We start from the raw sequence: 16,183 nt of genomic DNA on the forward strand, positions 1-16,183 counted from the left end.
AGTTAAAAAGGCTTAATTAAAATAATCCTCTCTTAGTAGAGCTAGAAGAAGATAGAGTTAGATTACTAATTAAAGATATATTAATTTATTTAATTAATTTAGTAGTTTAAGAGAAGTTTAAAGAGTAGTTATAAGTAATTATTAGATAGTTATTAAGTAGTTATTACTATATAACTATAGTAATTATTAAATAATTATTAACTTTAGTAACTTAGAGACTAAAGAGATTTTATAAGTAGGGGATATATATTATAATAACTATAATCTCTACTTAGAAGTATTACTTTTAGTAGCTTAGTAATCTATTAATTACCCTTTAGTAATTACTAAATTATAAAGTTAGAGTTCTAATAGCTACTTAAGAATAACCTCACTATCTAGTAGATAGATTTAGGTATTTAGAGAGCTTATAACCTATATAAAGTAGCTTAATTAATCTAGCTATAAGCGCTAGGCGCACCTGGCTATAAAGTAGTGTAGCCGATCCCTTACGTAAAGGCGGGATTCAGGCCGGGGTTTAGGCCTCAGGCCCAGGCCCGGCCGACTACCGTCTCGCAAAATGCACTCAAGCTTAAACTCAGCCACCCAGCCACAGTTCAGCCACACTAAATGCCTCTGAAACTTTTGGCTCTTGATCAGCGCGCAACTCGAATATCTGCCCCTTGAAGCGATTCAATGGTTGTTGTCTTTTCAAAGGTATACACCATGGGAAACCTGTGCTTACCCAGCAACGATATTCAAATACACGAAAGCCATCGAACCAATGTTTCTCCCAGCAAACGTCATCGGTTCATCTCACGTGTGTTGGCCAATTCTTGATTGCATCTCCTCAGACCCGAGGATCCGGTTCGCCTTTCCCACGTGCGAAGTGGAGATGTCTCGCCGGTAGTTCGCGTCGGGTCGCGTCGGGTCGCATGTCGGAAGCGCCGTCGCGCCCGTGGAATCATCGTCAGTTCAGCGCAGTGGGTCCGCGCATAACATGATCGAATGTCGGGAACCATCAGCGCAATCACCTGACATTGATCGTGGCTGAAATCCCTTTCGACAACTTGTAGTTGCTGATGAAAGTTGTGGGCAGAGTCAGGAGTCAGCACTAACAGAGGCTACCTCGGTTCAAGACCGCTTTGTGCCAGAACTTAGCTCCAGGAAAGACCCACTTAATCGGCTGCAAAAACCCGTTCGTGGCATCGTCGACGGACGACTTCCGAAGGCCGGTCCCTGGGATTCTGGGCTGTCAGTTGGTCACAGCGGCCACTGACGCGAGTCAAACCCACCCCCGAATTATCGTTGGCGCCGTCCGACGCGACCTGGGAGACAACTCCAAAGTCCTCCATGTTTTCTCCACCCGAGTACCCCGTGGGGATGGGATCCGACTGGTTACGTCGGACGGAGGGCAGGATAAATACTCTTTGACAGCCAAACTGCCCCCGGAAAAAGTGTGATCCCCGTGCGTTTTGAAGTCTAGATAATCAATCGGACGGCTTCCAACGTCTTTGACAAACTCACACCCGCTACGACCACCTCTTCGCACCGCAGCAACGCAATTATGGGTGGTTTCAAGGCTGTCGAGGATCGGCCGACGCCGAAGGAGGTCTACAACTGGCGTCTCTACATTGAGGCTTCCATCATCGCAACCGGATCTTTGCTGTACGATATGCCGAGGCTTTGTTCCAAGGTTAGCACAACTAACGTCTATCAGATTCGGCTACGACTCCGCTTTCATCGGAACCACGATCGCACGAACGGGGTTCAAGAGAGACTTTGGAATCACCTCGGAGAACTCCAACAACATCTCGAGTAACATCACCTCGGCGTTCCAGGCTGGTGCTCTCGGCGGCGCGTTGCTTTGCTTCTTCAGTATGATGACCTCCTTCTAGCCAAACAGACAAGAGCTGACATGTCCCAGTCACTGAGCGTCTGGGCAGAAAATGGACTCTGCAAGCCAACGTCGTCATCTTCCTCGTCGGCGCCATTCTCATGGTTGCCGCGACAAACCAGCTGTCTTATATCTGTATGTAAGCACTCACGTCTGTTGTCTTTTCACAGTGACTAACATTATGTGTTCAGATGCGGGTCGAGCGCTGACGGGAATCGGATGCGGTGGCATCACGGCCACCGTTCCCTCCTACATCGGTGAACTCTCGATCCCCTCGATCCGCGGCATCCTCACCGGTCTCTTTGAAGTCGCCTACCAGGTCGGTTCCGTCATCGGCTTCTGGATCAACTACGGCATCACGCAGAACATCAACCCCAACTCGGCAACTAGCTGGAGAATCCCGATGGCTTTCCAGCTTGTACCTTCCGGCATTCTTTTCATCGGCTGCTTCTTCATTCACGAGAGTCCTCTCTGGCTGATGCGCAAGGGAAAGACGGAGCAGGCGCATAAGGTTCTCGAGTCGATCAGACATCTCCCCATCGATCACAAGTGTAAGCTCCTCTTAGTCCCAGATCCGGAACCAACTGCTGACTGAACCAATGAACAGACATGCAAGAGGAGGTTGACATGCTCCAAAAGAAGATGGACGAAGAAGCCGCCGTCGCCAGCGCCTACGGCACCGGCCAGTGGGCCTACTTCCGCGGCGTCGCCAGCACCCTCTGCCGCAAGGGCATGTGGAACCGCCTCGTCCTCGTCTTCTGCGCCTTCGCCCTCAACAACCTCTCCGGCGCCGCCGCCATCAACTACTACTCCCCGACGCTCTTCGCGTCCATCGGCATCACCGACGTCGCGCTCTACACCGGCATCTACGGCCTCATCAAGGCCATCGCCTCCATCATCTACTTCATCTTCCTCATCGACCTGCTCGGCCGCCGCTGGCCCGCCATCATCTCGTCCTTCGTCTGCTCGCTCTGCCTGTGGGTCGTTGGGGCGTACGTCAAGATCGGCCACCCGGCCGACATCATCGCCGCCGGCAAGGAGCTCTCTGCCTCGACTGCGGCGGGCGGCAGGGCGGCCACGGGCATGATCATGATCTACTCCATCTGCTGGTCGTTCGGGCTCAACGGTATTCCGTGGATCGTCTCGGCCGAGATCTTCCCCGGCGCGCTGCGCAACTTCACCGGAACGTATGCCGCCCTGGTTGTTTGGGCGACCCAGTTTGCCATCACGAAGGCGCTTCCGTACATCTTCAGCTCGTTCGGATATGCGACTTGGTTCTTCTTCGCCGCGTGGATGATTGTGGCGACCTTGTGGGCCTTCTTCTTCCTGCCTGAGACCAAGGGTCTTACCATGGACCAGATGGATGTCATCTTGTACGTTGTGCCCTATTGGATCCTTCTCTTTTCAAGTATACTGACTTATTGCCTTGCAGTGGCTACGCACATGACGCCCGCCCGGAACCATCGACCAAGGTCGTCGACACTGCTTTCGACGATATCGACAAGGCGAAGCGAAGTGAGCACACAGAAGATGTGTAGATATTTGTTGAATGATTAGGATTTGTAACGCCAGTTTGTGGCTGAGACATGAGGCCCGAACAATGATGGGAGGAAAGTGTGTTTAATAATGCGATACCACAATGTTGAGATAAACCACATCAAGAATTATTCGATTCGAGACTTTATGGCAAGAATTGAGGAAGTTCATGTTAGTTGTCTGTGACCGTGTGTCTGAAGAAGCGTACACTATGGTCGCATTGATTTCATCGGACTTCCTTGGCATCACGAACAAGCTCATTGTGCAGTCATGAGCACTTCGTATCTAGCTCACTACCACGAAATGAGGCATGGGCGTTGGATATTTAATCCATCATCTACTCTGAATACCAACCAAGATTGAGCGAAACAGGAAATTGTTGGCAACTGTCTGGCTAACTTACATTCCACAGCAAGGCGTTTCGAGACAGCTCAAGTCAGACCAGGTTAAAGGCTCGTCAACCAACAAAGGGAAAGTCAGTCAGCACCCTCCCGGTAAGGCCATTCACAGAACCGAGTTCCAATCATAACCGAAGGCAATCCCAGAAGTTTACGAACCAAGGCAAATTGTCTCATAGCAGCGTCTATTCATTATCTCTTTGCTGTAAGTCTAACGACAATATCCCCAAAAACGCCATTTCATGCCATTATTTTTGTTTTTTTTCCCCACACACAACTTAAGCACGGGCGTTGATCTTCGCCTCCTCCTCCGCCAACGGCGCAACCAGATCCGCGATCCACGCCTGCTTCTCCGCGTCGGTGTACTGCGGGTACGGCCGTCTGCAGTGGCAGCTCGCCAGTGGGTAGCCCAGCGACTTGGCCACCACCCACTTGGTGCCGTTAATCCCGCCCTTGCCGAACGCCCACTCCATCTGCGCAAGCTTCAGCTGCGCCGCAGTCGCCTCCTGCAGCTTGCCCGCGTTGTACAGATCGAAGATCTCGATGCAGTACTTGGGATACAGGTTCGCCACGCCGGTGATCGTGCCCGTGCTGCCGACGGCCATCGCGGGGACGAGCCAGTCGCTCTGGCCGGCGAGCGCGAAGAACTCGCTCGGGTCGAACTCGGCGCGCACGCGCGCGACCTTGGCGATGCCGCCGCAGGTGAGCTTGACGCCGACGATGTTGGGGTGCTTGCCGAGGCGGGAGAGCATGTCCGAGTTGACGTCGAGGCCGGCGGCGACGCCCGGGAAGTTGTAGATGATGATGGGGACCGGGGACGCGGCGGCGAGCTCCTCGAAGAAGCCGACGATGGCGGCCTCGTTCATGGCGAAGTGGAAGTAGGAGGGGACGAGGACGAGGGCGTAGTCGGCGCCGGCGGCCTTGGCGAGGTGCGTCTCGGCGATGACGGCGCGCGTGGACTGGCCGCCGCAGCCGAGGGTGATTGTGAGGTCGGGGCGGCCGGCGGCGACGGCGATTTCGCGCGTCTTCTGGACGAGGGCGGTCTTTTCGTCGGCGGTCAGGGTGACGGCCTCGCCGTTGGTGCCAGCCAGGACGACTGCGGGCTGTTAGAGATGTGGCTTCATGGTAAAAGAGGGAGGCATGAGGCGGCTTACCACCGTGGAGGCCAGACTTGACGAGGAACTCAATATGCTTGGTCTGGACGGCCCAGTCGATCTCCTGGTTGGAGTCGTCGGCGAACCAGGTCAAGCTGGGGACGTGGATGCCGGGGGGGAAGGACTTGGCGGCCATTGTGGAAGATTGGATAGACGGGCAAGGGTGGAGATGATGGGGAATGAATCAAAACTTGGCCGAAAAAGAAACGGAGTTTGCAGGATCGTTAGAAGAGGAGAAGAAGTTTTTTTCTACAGATTTGGCTGGAGATGCTCGATACAAGTACGCGTCAAGCTCCGTTGCTCGGGGGCCTTTGACCCCTCCAACCCCGCGCGCCTTCGTGTCACCATCGCAGGGCTCTCAGAAAAGTGGACGACTTTCCGACAAGCCGACAATTCGTTTTTCCCCACGGGCATAACCCGATCGAATTGAGCGAGGGTCGCGTGGAACGTGGAGGAGGCAGAAGTTGGTCTGGGGCCACAACATGGCGTGAGAACTACTCCGCCATTTCGAAGACCCTTGCTACCATCGGTCATCTGCCCGGACAAGTTTGAGACCGTCCATTTCATGGTGTCGGATGCCGCCTGGGCACGGCCGCTGAGTAAAGTACCCGAGGGAGTGGATCCGTCGCGGGGCCGGAGTGGGTCTTCCGATCGGCATCGCGTCGGGTACCTGGGCTAGCGTCCGACGGAATCATAACGACGGAACCGACGCGGCGAGGCGGATGAACACCACAAATTGTCGCCGGCGCGTATCTCGGAAAGTGCTCGAGGAAGTCGATCGAGAGAATACAGACAGATGCAGTGATCAAAACAAACAATACATACGTAGAAACAGCATACTGGGTATCTAACAGAAGACAGCTAATGTCCACCTCGGCTGGGCTCGCGTTGCGAGCTCATATTCCCTTATCTCGTAGTACACCATGATCTCCCCCATTTCGCCGTAAAAGGGCCGATTCCATAGGTGAACTTCCCCTCAAACAATCGCGAAGCAAGAATTAAAAATGGCGTGCATCACCGACCGAATATCAACCCGCACCTTCTCGCTGTCCTGCCTGGCTTGCACCTCCTCCAGCACCTGCGCCGTGATCTTGGCATTCCCGGCCACCTTCTCCATCCGCAGGATCTGCGTCTTGATCCACAGCCTCTCCGCCGGGTCCTGCTCCTCGGAGCCCAGCATCAGCAGCGGCCACAGCATGTTCACCGGCAGCGAGTTGTCGGCGTCCAGCGAGTCCACCAGCAGCCGCGCCAGCCGCCGGATCTGGCTCAGCGCCTCCTGCGCCTCCTTAGTTAGGGGAAAGGTCTTGTATGCCACCCGGTGCAAGTGCACCTTGCTGGCGTGGTAGTTGGCGAGGTACGTCCGGAACGCGCGCGTGATCACGAAGGCGAGGTGCGCGGAGACGTGCGGCTCTGTCAGCTTGCCGGCCACGGCGTAGTCCATCAGCGGCGGCCGCTGCTCGTACAGCGTGCGGAGGTCCGCGGCGATGGCGGCGCCAATGTTCATCACCTCCGTCTCGTCCTCGACGGTGCCGCGCGACCGGTGCCACGGGTCGATCTTGGATATGCGGCCCATGAAGCTCTGCACCTTCTGGAAGAAGACGATGCCGGGCTGGTACATCACCTGGAAGAGGACGTCTTCGATGTCGCCCTCGGCCAGGTCTTCCTTGGACGAGTCGGCAACGCCGCCGTCGAAGCTGGCCGGCGATGCTTCCACCAGCAAGAGCTCGTCATCCTTGGACAGGAGAAGGCCTTGGCCGCCAGCTGAAACGGCGCGGGCGTCGAGGAGGCGCATCCACTGCAGAAACTGCTTCTCGATAGCCGCGAAGCTGCTCTTCTCGCCCTGCTGGAAAAGCCCGTACGCGCGCTTCAGAAACGAGTCCGCCGCCTTGATGGAGCCGCGCAGGATGTCGACGTAGCTGAGGAAGAAGAGCGTCGCGAGAAGGTGCTCTCGCCGGGAGCTGCGGCTGTCGTCTCGCGGGGACGAGTCCTCCCCGTACGCCGCGACCTCGGCGATGGCCTTCTGGTAGTGGTCTTCGGGGCTGGCGAGCCAGGCGCCCTCGCGGCGCGAGAGCATGAGGTTGGAGAAGGCGAGGACGGCCCACTTGACCATCTGCGAGGCGCCGGCCATGTCGACGACGACCTGGCGGATGGCGAGCCACTTCTTCTGGGTCTCGACCTCGGCGAGGATGGGCGGGACCACGACGCGGCTGAAGTAGTCCATGAGCCTGTCGTCCTCGGTTGGCACCTGCAGGGCCATGGCGTGCTGCTCTGACTGGCTGCTAGCGTCGGGGATGGGCGACGGGTCCGGGAGGTCGTCCATGGTAGTCCGGTCCGGGAAGGTGAGGTCGGGAGGGCTGCTCATGAGCGCCGTTGGTCTGCCAATCACTGGCTGGGCAGCATATTGAGGTCGCTGTGATAGTTCAGTGACATGTTTCGTTAAGAGTCGAGTGACTCATCAGTAAGAGGTGAAGTGAACTTACAAGAACCTGTCCATCAAGGCTCATCTGCTGACCCGGCTCGGGAGCCTGCTGCCAGACATCGCCAGTGTCCCACATGAAGCTGGCGTAGTCGAAGATCTCGTCGACGGCCTGCATGGGCTGGAACATGGAGGCGGCGGGCGAGACGGAGGCATCGGTGGCGTGGGACCGCATGGCCGGGCTGCGGGCGCCGGCAGGGACGGCGGCGGCCAGGGTTGCGTGTGCGGCGGTGCTGTTGGACTGCGGCCGCCACTTGCATTCCAGATTCAAGCGCTCGCAATGGCTGCATCGGGGCCGCGACTCATCGCATTTCACTTTGCGGCGTCTATGGGGGGGTTGGTTGATGCGACGTTAGCAAGGGGTGGATGGAAAGTTTCCAACTGATCCCACAAGTGAAGGTGTGTGGTTGACGGGAGTAGGTACTCACTTGCAGGTCAAGCACCCTTCCCGGGACCTCACTGATCTCCTCGGTGGTCGGGAGTAACTTGGCAGAGCCGAGGACGGCCCGCTAGTCTCCTGCATGCTTGCAATTGCGGTCGTCGCGGGCGGGCTCCTCGTTGGCGGCGACGGCGGACATTCTCTTTTCCCTCTTCCTCCTCAGTCCCACAGCCCGTTGGATCAACTGAGGTGTATGCCGTCCTACCTCCCTCAGGCCTAAGGATCCTGCTCACAGCGCTGGTTCAAAAGTCAAACTGCCGTGTCTGGTAGGCAGTGTAGGTAGCTCGTTCAGTGGGTGAAGCAAGGCGACAGAGCTGGGGAAAGGAGCGCGGGGGAGGATGGAGGCGGGGACCATTCCATTCGATGTTTTCCGCCGGTTCCCCCTTTCGGTGGGCGTCCCCTCTCTCCGAACCAGACTCCACGATGTGGGGATGAACTGCGGAGAGCGAAAATTTTCAGGGGGCCCTTTTTGGGGTTGCGGTGTGTGTGCACTGACTCGCAGGCCCATCCCCGCGCTGGACGTTCCCTGAAGCAGTTTAGTCATGCCAATTGAATTCGGTCGGGAAGAGGGACATGGTGGCTGTTGGAGACACCGCCACAAGCCACACCATGAACAACCTACTTGTTCTTGCAAGAAGTTGCTGGAGAAGTGAATGAAAGTAGCCATCTCCCATGATTGGCGGTACACAAGTCTGCTAGCTTGCCATGATTCGGCGACACATCCCGAGAGTCCTTGGGGCATCCTCTGACATAAGGTCAAGCAAGAGTTGGAAATGTCTCACGAGATCTGCATTTGTTTGCTGTATGGCTACAAAATGCAGCCATATTCACCAACAACCACACTCCGTCGGTGAACTTCCGTGGGGAAGTGGGAGGGGAGGCTGACCCCAAACCCCAACTGTGCAACACCTTCCTGAGCAGACCCTGGGCGTCGCTTCGTCGCCAAGGCAATCCTCCGCACCTGAGATTACGGCAGTGGCGTTTCTCGGGTGCGCGTGATGATCTCTCATCGCAGCTTTTTCACAGTGAGGAAACTTCACCTTCCTTCCGGAGCGAATCGCAACTGTGGTATTGGTACTGCCGTTTATCCTGATTCTGTCACCGAAGATGAGTCAACTCTTATTGGTCGTGAGGGGAAACATCGAGCCTTGCTGATGGAAGGTTTAGATTCGATTTTTCCCTAGACCACTGTTTGGATGTCACGCTCCTAGAGTCTTGGATGCGCTCTCAAGTCCAATAAATCGTGTGTGGGCGCATCTATGTTGATGGACAACTTTCCCATTAGCCGGATCGGTGGACATTTTCCGGAGGCGGGCTCCATAAATCCGGCGTGCATCTGGCCTCCGAAAACCAGAATTGGCTTCCGAGACGGCGAGGTCCGTCTCCGCCTTGGATCCTCCGGAAATGTGGATCTACAGATAGATGAAATGATGCCGTATTTTTGTTTGCACCGCTCCGAGCTGCTATTGTCAACCGACACAACTTCAATTGTTTCATCGTTCGATAAGCAGACTTCTTTAGACTTAGCCAATGCAAAACATATTTATTTAGACCCAATTCGCAACATACCGGCGAGTTGACGGCAGAGAAAATTGATGCACTCCAACGGAAAAGCAGCCCCCACGAACCGTCGCAAATCCGTGCCAAGTCGCCAAGTCGCCAAGTCGCGCTTGCAAGTGAGGGGGAATCAAAACCCCAGACCGGGGGTGGCTGAGCACACTGTCTGCAATGAAAATCAAGAGGGAAACACATTTAAATGATGGTATCCGACAGTCTGGCAGGAATAACCGATGCGACACAACGACCGACCACCGCTCAATGACACGATTCGCCAGAGAAAAACGTCAAGTGATTGTGGTTCCGGGGTAAGGGAGCCAGAAGAACCTGGGGGCGCGGTGACATTGATTGGTGCAACAGGAAGCTTGAATCCACCATGGCGGTTAGCGAGGAGGTTCAAAAAGCCCTGCATGCCCGCCGCAAGCCAGATCTGAACGAGATGGACAAGCAGCCAAGAGAACACCAAGACAGCGCCATCACCAGCTTTGGGATCCTCCGCCGAGGTGTTCGGGAGTTATGATAGGCTGCGGAGAGCCGCGTTCTTGACAGCGCAGCGGCGTCGCGTGGTCTCGGAAGTCAAACTTGACTACCGAGGAGGGAGGTTGGGCGGGACGGATCCAAGCCCCGGGAGGTGCATGTCCCCGGCGCTGGCCAACCCCGGCTTCCGTCCACGGCCCTGCTGTCGCGCCCGCACATCTTCCATCCGACGTCGAGCCAGAACCGAGAACCGACCACCTCTTCTCACCATCTTCCTCCCCCGAAAGCTGTCTCCCGAATCCTTGGACCCGGACGCCCGTGAGGGTCACGCTCGGGAATCACACCTCAGATTTGAGATCCGGGCGTTGGGAATCTTAGGTGAGTGCGCGCGCCCGACGTCTGAAGCCCCCGAGTTCCTCCGGCGCTTTTCGTCTCGGCGTTCCATCACGGTTTAGCGCTGCCATCAGCCTGCATCCCACGATCCACGAACTCGATTGAAGCCCAACTCCAGGTCATATATCTGGTCTCCGTCCCATGCAGAAGACCACGCGCGGGTTTTACTTTTGCAAATGTTTCTCGCTTGCCCCGGAATCAGTGACTAAAGACATTCTCTCAGTGCGAAACCTCCGCATTTCCGCGGACACGTTCTTCGTTTCCTCGTAAAACATTGCTTCTCACAAATAGCCACCTGAGTCTTATCAAGACAACAGTCCCAACGTACGTTTTGTGAGAGATCTCGGTCTTGGCTCCCCCGCCACCATCCGTGCGACCGCCTCTCAAAACTTCATGAGCGATCGTTCTCGGTTTTCCTGTCACGTCTTCTGCAAATCTCGTAAAATGAGGCTGTGCAATCCCAGATGTTACGGAACGGTGACTTGGCGCTTCATCTGTTGACAGCGGCGAATGATGGTGCATGGTGCATTGTCCGTGGAGACAACGTCCACGAGGCCCAAGCGAGCAGCGCTTCGGGACGTGAAAATAACCTTCTGTCTTGTCAAACTCTATTTTGCATGCCCCATTGCTCTCTGGCGAATTCAGACGAAATCCTGTAGGACGTTGAGGTTCTTGACAATATTGTTGCAAACCTGGATTGAAGATTTCCTAACTGTCGTACATAGCATGCAGGTATTTAATTATCAAAGTGTAAATAGATTATTTAATATTGTGGCGCAATTTGTAAACCTCTACAAAGTGGATATGGCTGGGCTGAAAAGTTAGAAGATGAATTCAGACGAAATAAAACGGATGTCTGTTACCCTCCCTCCCTCCCTCCCCCCTCTCGTCTTCCTCGGCGTTCTTCTTGGCTGATCCACACATCTGCTGACGCCAAGTCTGCGGAGGTGTGTGTCTGCCAACCCATCTGTGCAGGGGTCTAATTGCCAACATGATTGTCTGGTTAGAAGCACCTCTCTTCCCATTCTTCTCTCCATTTTCTGCTTGCCAGCAGCTGCAGCGCGCGCAACTGGGTGGAGGCCCTCTGCCCTACCAACGGCAGGTTTTAACGACAGGCCATGCACCCAGTTTTTTCCCCATGGGGGTCATCGCGGGGTAGACGACGCTGATCCTGATCATTCCACAACAATGTCGCAAAACATGTTTTTTCATTCGACGGAGCGTACATCAAGCTTATTTTGGGTGGGCACGCCGCAGTTGGCATAGATAAAGCTTGCGTCCCCTCCACCCCGCCGTCCGTGGGTTCGGGTCCCTTTCGTGTTCAGTCACGTAACCACGTTCCACGTTTCTGGGGGCTTGCCGAGTCTTCTCTTCCTTACGTACTTCTGCTGCCAAACGAGACCCACGAAACCAGCCATTTTCGCGCCGTTCCCGCGCCACTTGCGCCTCGATCGCCCAGCATGGGCTTCTTCAGCACCCACGCGGCAGGGACGCTTGATCCCCCCGAGGTGCGGAACTGGCGCATCCACTTGATTGCGCTGGTTGCCAGCATGTCGGCCTTGGCCAGTATGTCATCGATTTTCCTTTTCTTTGAGGTTGCGGACAGCCTGCCTCGCGGTGTTCTAGAACACTTCAGCGCTGCGCCTCTTGCCTGAGATAAGGTTTGAGGCTTGCGACCGGCCCGCGCCGCCGCGTTTCGGGAGCCACGCCGCCAAAAGTGGATCATTCGGACCCGAAGCACGGCGTTCATCGGACCTAGAGACAAATGGCTGACTCCGGATTCCAGTGGGATACGACACGGCCGTCATTGGCGGAACCATGGCGCTGGACTCCTTCCGACGCGATTTCCACCTCGACGAAGTCAGCACCACTGCAAGAGATACCATCCAAGGCAACATCGTTTCAACTTTCCAGGTACGCAAAACCCATCCTGCCCCTGAAAACCTCAAGCTGACCGCTTCCCCAGGCCGGATGCTTCTTCGGCGCCCTCTTCACGTTCCCCATCGCCGAGAAATTCGGCCGCCGCAAGACTGTCATGCTCGCCGGTGCCGTCTTCCTCCTCGGCGGCACCCTCATGACCGCCGCCCGCGGCAGCCTCAACATGATCTACGCCGGCCGCGCCATCGCGGGCCTCGGCATCGGCGCCTCCTCGCTCACCGTTCCCGTCTATATCGCTGAGACCGCGCCGCCCTCTATCCGCGGCCGCCTCGTTGGCATCTTCGAGATCGCTTCCCAGGGCGGCGGCATGCTCGGTTTCTGGATCAACTACGCCACCGACCGCACCATCAACGTCAACAACCACGCGCAGTGGGTCGTCCCGCTCGGCCTCCAGCTCGTGCCCGGTTTGGGGCTTGCGCTGGGTATGATCTGGTGCCCCGAGTCCCCGCGCTGGCTGGCGAGGGGCGATCATTTTGACGCTGCTGAGAGGATTCTGGTGAAGCTGAGGGGCTTGCCTGCAGACCACGAGTATATCCGCCGCGAGATGAATGATATCCGCACGCAGGTTGAGCAGCGCACGAATAACCGCTTGACGAAGAAGCAGATGTTCCAGAAGTTGTTCCAGAAGGGTATCCGCAACAGAATGGGACTCGGAATGGCGCTCATGTTCCTGCAAAGTTTCACTGGAGTCAACATTATTACCTATTGTAAGTATCCTCAAAGTCCTCACTTCAAATTTCATCCTCTGATGCATACGAAACAGACGCCCCTCGCATCTTTGAGAGTCTTGGTATCACGGGAACCTCAACGAAGCTCTTCTCCACCGGTTTCTACGGCATCGCAAAGACTTTTGGCATGTTCCTGTTCACTTTCTGGGTCGCCGAGCGTGTTGGTAGACGGAAGGGTCTTATCTGGGGCTCGGCTCTTGGATGCATTCCGATGTGGTACATCGGTGGCTACGTCATGCGTAAGTTCACAATGATTCTGTTCGATTTTGACGAAGCTAACTTGCCTCTTCAGGCGCGGATCCTGCCGCCAGAGCGGCTGCTGGAGTTATCATCCGGGATGGCTGGTCATATTTGGCCATGGTTTGCGTGTACATCAACGGTAAGACCTTGCGCACCTAGCATTTTGTCCCTCTAGTTTGTTGACGCATCTCACAGGTGTGATCATCTGCGCCACATGGCAGGGAATCACCTGGCTCTACGCTTCGGAAGTACAAACCCTCGAGATCAGAATGCTTGCCGTCTCCATCACCACCGCCACAACCTGGCTTGGTTCCTTCATCATCGCGCGCTCCACTCCGTATATGATCTCCGACCTGGGCTACGGCGCCTACTTCTTCTTCAGCAGCATCCTCATGCTCATGGGCATCTGGGCCTTCTTCTTCGTCCCAGAGACCAAGGGTGCGTTTGCCCTCCTTCTCTCACTCTTGTCTCAAATCCTATCGCTGTTGATTTGTCACTGACACCACATACCCACAGGCTTGACCCTCGAAGACATGGACGCCCTCTTCATGCAGCCCACGCACAAGACCGTGTGGGCGCAGATGCGCGGTCGCGACGTCGTCACGGCCGGGCGCGCGAGATCCCCGAGCATCACTGATGAAAAGCTCGAGGCCAACATCCAGGCGGCGCAGATCGAGGAGCGTACCAAGTCATGAGACTAATGGACGCCTTGGTGCGGCCTGACAACCGGAGCCGAGGCGAATTTAATGCTGCTTACCTTTCTGTCAACCCTTGTTTCGAAATGTATCCGCAAATCTGGGATGGTACATTGAGTTGAGGTGTTCTTGGACGGTGGATGAGGAGAGAAGATAGGGTTTGGGTTGGGTGAGAGAACGTGAACATGAGACTGTGAAATTGAATAGCGAAATGCCATGTCTCTATTTGCTTATGGCGATTAGAACATCGAGCTGAAGACACAAAGAATAAAATCATTTGAGCCTCTCAATTCGCGCATCTATCAAATGAGCCCCCCTTCCTGCCCTCTGCCTTTGATGTCGCAAGATTGCTGTACAAATCCCTCGATCTCCTCCGTCTTTGACCGTCCGTCGGAAAAGGCAGCATCACAAGAATACGGCACTCCAGACCTCATTCTCAACATATTCCTTGAAAGTGCGCGGCCGACGTGCCAGCTTGGCAGGCTCGATGTGACTTCCGGCCGCATAGGCGGAGTTCCAGACCTCATGGAATTTGAACATTTCGATCATGTCATCGACAACAAAGGGTGGAAGGCCAGCCTGCACCATACCCGCCCTGCTTTGCTCCTCCGTAACCTTGTTGTATGCAATCTTTTTGCCTGTGACTGTGGAGATGTTCCTCACTTGATCGGGGATAGTGACCTGGTCCCCATAGGCCCAGATGGTTTTGCCATCTCCCCTGTTGAATTCATCTGACTCGATAGCCAGCTGGACAAACAGACCAAAATCATGGTAGGTGTCGAGGAGCGGCATTCGAAAGTCTTCAGGCCAGGTGCCATCGACAACATAAGAACCATCTCCAGCAGGTCTGGGATGGCTGAACGTAGTGAAGTTGTTCATGTACCCAGCGGCGTGGATGTCGACGAACGGCACACCCAAGGCTCGCGCATGGTCGGAGATTTCCGCCTTCGAGTCGAAATGATAGACCTTTGTAAGATTTCCGTTTGTCACGCTTGTAGCGTTGGGTTCGGAGGAGACTAGGAGCAGTTTGACTCCGACCTTGTGGGCTGCCTCAACCAAGGCTTTGCCCTCGGCTATCTCACGGGCTTTGTCGACATGCTCCCAGAAGTTGGTCATGATCTTCAGGCTTGGCAATTAGCACGCGTTCGACGCATCACAATACAGCAGCGACCCGGGAAGAAGCGGCCTTACAAAGACATAGGTGGCACCCTGGAATGACTTTTGGATTCCTTCAGCGTTGTCGGCGGACAGATCAACGGTCCAAACCTCGACACCCCGCTTCGCAAGAGCCTGAGCCTTGTCTTTCTTCGCATCTCTAGTGAGACCGCGAATACGGTACGGCTTGTCCGACAGCGCTAGATTGTTGATGACACTGCCGCCCTGCAGGCCTGTTGAGCCAACGACGGCAATAAGAGGCGCGGTTGAATCGGAGGAGATGGTCATGATGTCTCAGTGACTGGGATGCACGAAGTAGTTGATTTAGAAAAGTAGCAAGAACGAGGTGCCAAAGATGCCAATCGACGAACACATATGATCAGGCTGGATGGAGTCGGGACGAACTATATAGACGCAAGCGAAAACGATGAATCTTGATCGTTCCCCAGGTCGAAAGAATATGCCACTGATAGATGTGTTCTTTGCCCTTCCCGAAATCCGTCGGCAGAACTGAAAATAGCGCACAGTCAAGAGGTTTTGCGCGCGGCTGTTCCTACATGCGTTACCAGGCGCGCGGTGAAGGTCTCAAAAGACTGATGCGCGCGCGTCCTGACTAATATTTCCCAGGCAGATCCACGCCTGTCTCAATGTTGAAGTGGACAAAAACGTAGAGACGGAAGAGGTGGCCGTCGCCCGACTGCCAGATCGAAGACTGCTGGTGGCGTCGGTGTATACCGGCGGAGAGACCGGACATGCTTCGACAGGCGTGCGACCTGCTGAAGCGGGCCATCGCGAGTGTCCGAGGTGGACAGGTTAAAGGGCGGACGCAGTCCTAGCAGGAAACCTCAATCGCCACGACTACCTGTGGGGAGGTGATAATGTGTCGGAGGATCGGTAAGGCGATCGATCTGATGAGCGAGTACGAGGTCCTCGCTTAGTAGCCTCCTCCCCGAGGCTGTCAACGTCCCACTCGATCGAAAATATGAGCAGGGAGTTTTGCGGAGTTTCCCCGCATAGCCTCGGGTTGAGAACCAGTACGAATGGTACAGACCACTAGTATCATTATGAATCCACTGTTCCGTATTCTTGGAAATTTGCCGCATGCCGACAGTGGTGGTCCA

General features: G+C 55.4%; 4 protein-coding genes across 4 annotated transcripts; 1 reads left to right on the forward strand and 3 right to left on the reverse strand.

Annotated features, from left to right (window-relative positions):
• Window positions 1–1,546: 1,546 nt before the first annotated feature.
• On the forward strand, window positions 1,547–13,907 carry GCG54_00006533 (putative quinate permease; the record flags this gene model as incomplete). The annotated part of the gene is made up of 13 exons (XM_045406533.1): window positions 1,547–1,647; window positions 1,700–1,857; window positions 1,907–2,011; window positions 2,068–2,427; window positions 2,484–3,249; window positions 3,309–3,410; window positions 11,766–11,872; window positions 12,093–12,220; window positions 12,273–12,951; window positions 13,008–13,211; window positions 13,265–13,351; window positions 13,408–13,650; window positions 13,729–13,907. 13 exons carry the CDS (start codon window positions 1,547–1,549, stop codon window positions 13,905–13,907), a joined length of 3,219 nt encoding a protein of 1,072 aa, XP_045267825.1.
• On the reverse strand, window positions 4,089–5,100 carry GCG54_00006534 (putative 4-hydroxy-2-oxoglutarate aldolase; the record flags this gene model as incomplete). The annotated part of the gene is made up of 2 exons (XM_045406534.1): window positions 4,089–4,906; window positions 4,965–5,100. 2 exons carry the CDS (start codon window positions 5,098–5,100, stop codon window positions 4,089–4,091), a joined length of 954 nt encoding a protein of 317 aa, XP_045267826.1.
• On the reverse strand, window positions 5,941–7,963 carry GCG54_00006535 (uncharacterized protein; the record flags this gene model as incomplete). The annotated part of the gene is made up of 3 exons (XM_045406535.1): window positions 5,941–7,374; window positions 7,445–7,766; window positions 7,869–7,963. 3 exons carry the CDS (start codon window positions 7,961–7,963, stop codon window positions 5,941–5,943), a joined length of 1,851 nt encoding a protein of 616 aa, XP_045267827.1.
• Window positions 13,908–14,312: 405 nt separating the features above from the next.
• On the reverse strand, window positions 14,313–15,350 carry GCG54_00006536 (NmrA-like family domain-containing protein 1; the record flags this gene model as incomplete). The annotated part of the gene is made up of 2 exons (XM_045406536.1): window positions 14,313–15,026; window positions 15,099–15,350. 2 exons carry the CDS (start codon window positions 15,348–15,350, stop codon window positions 14,313–14,315), a joined length of 966 nt encoding a protein of 321 aa, XP_045267828.1.
• Window positions 15,351–16,183: the final 833 nt, after the last annotated feature.

This window comes from Colletotrichum gloeosporioides, assembly GCF_011800055.1.
Source record: "Colletotrichum gloeosporioides strain Lc1 chromosome Unknown consensus_19, whole genome shotgun sequence".
NCBI lineage: Eukaryota > Fungi > Ascomycota > Sordariomycetes > Glomerellales > Glomerellaceae > Colletotrichum > Colletotrichum gloeosporioides.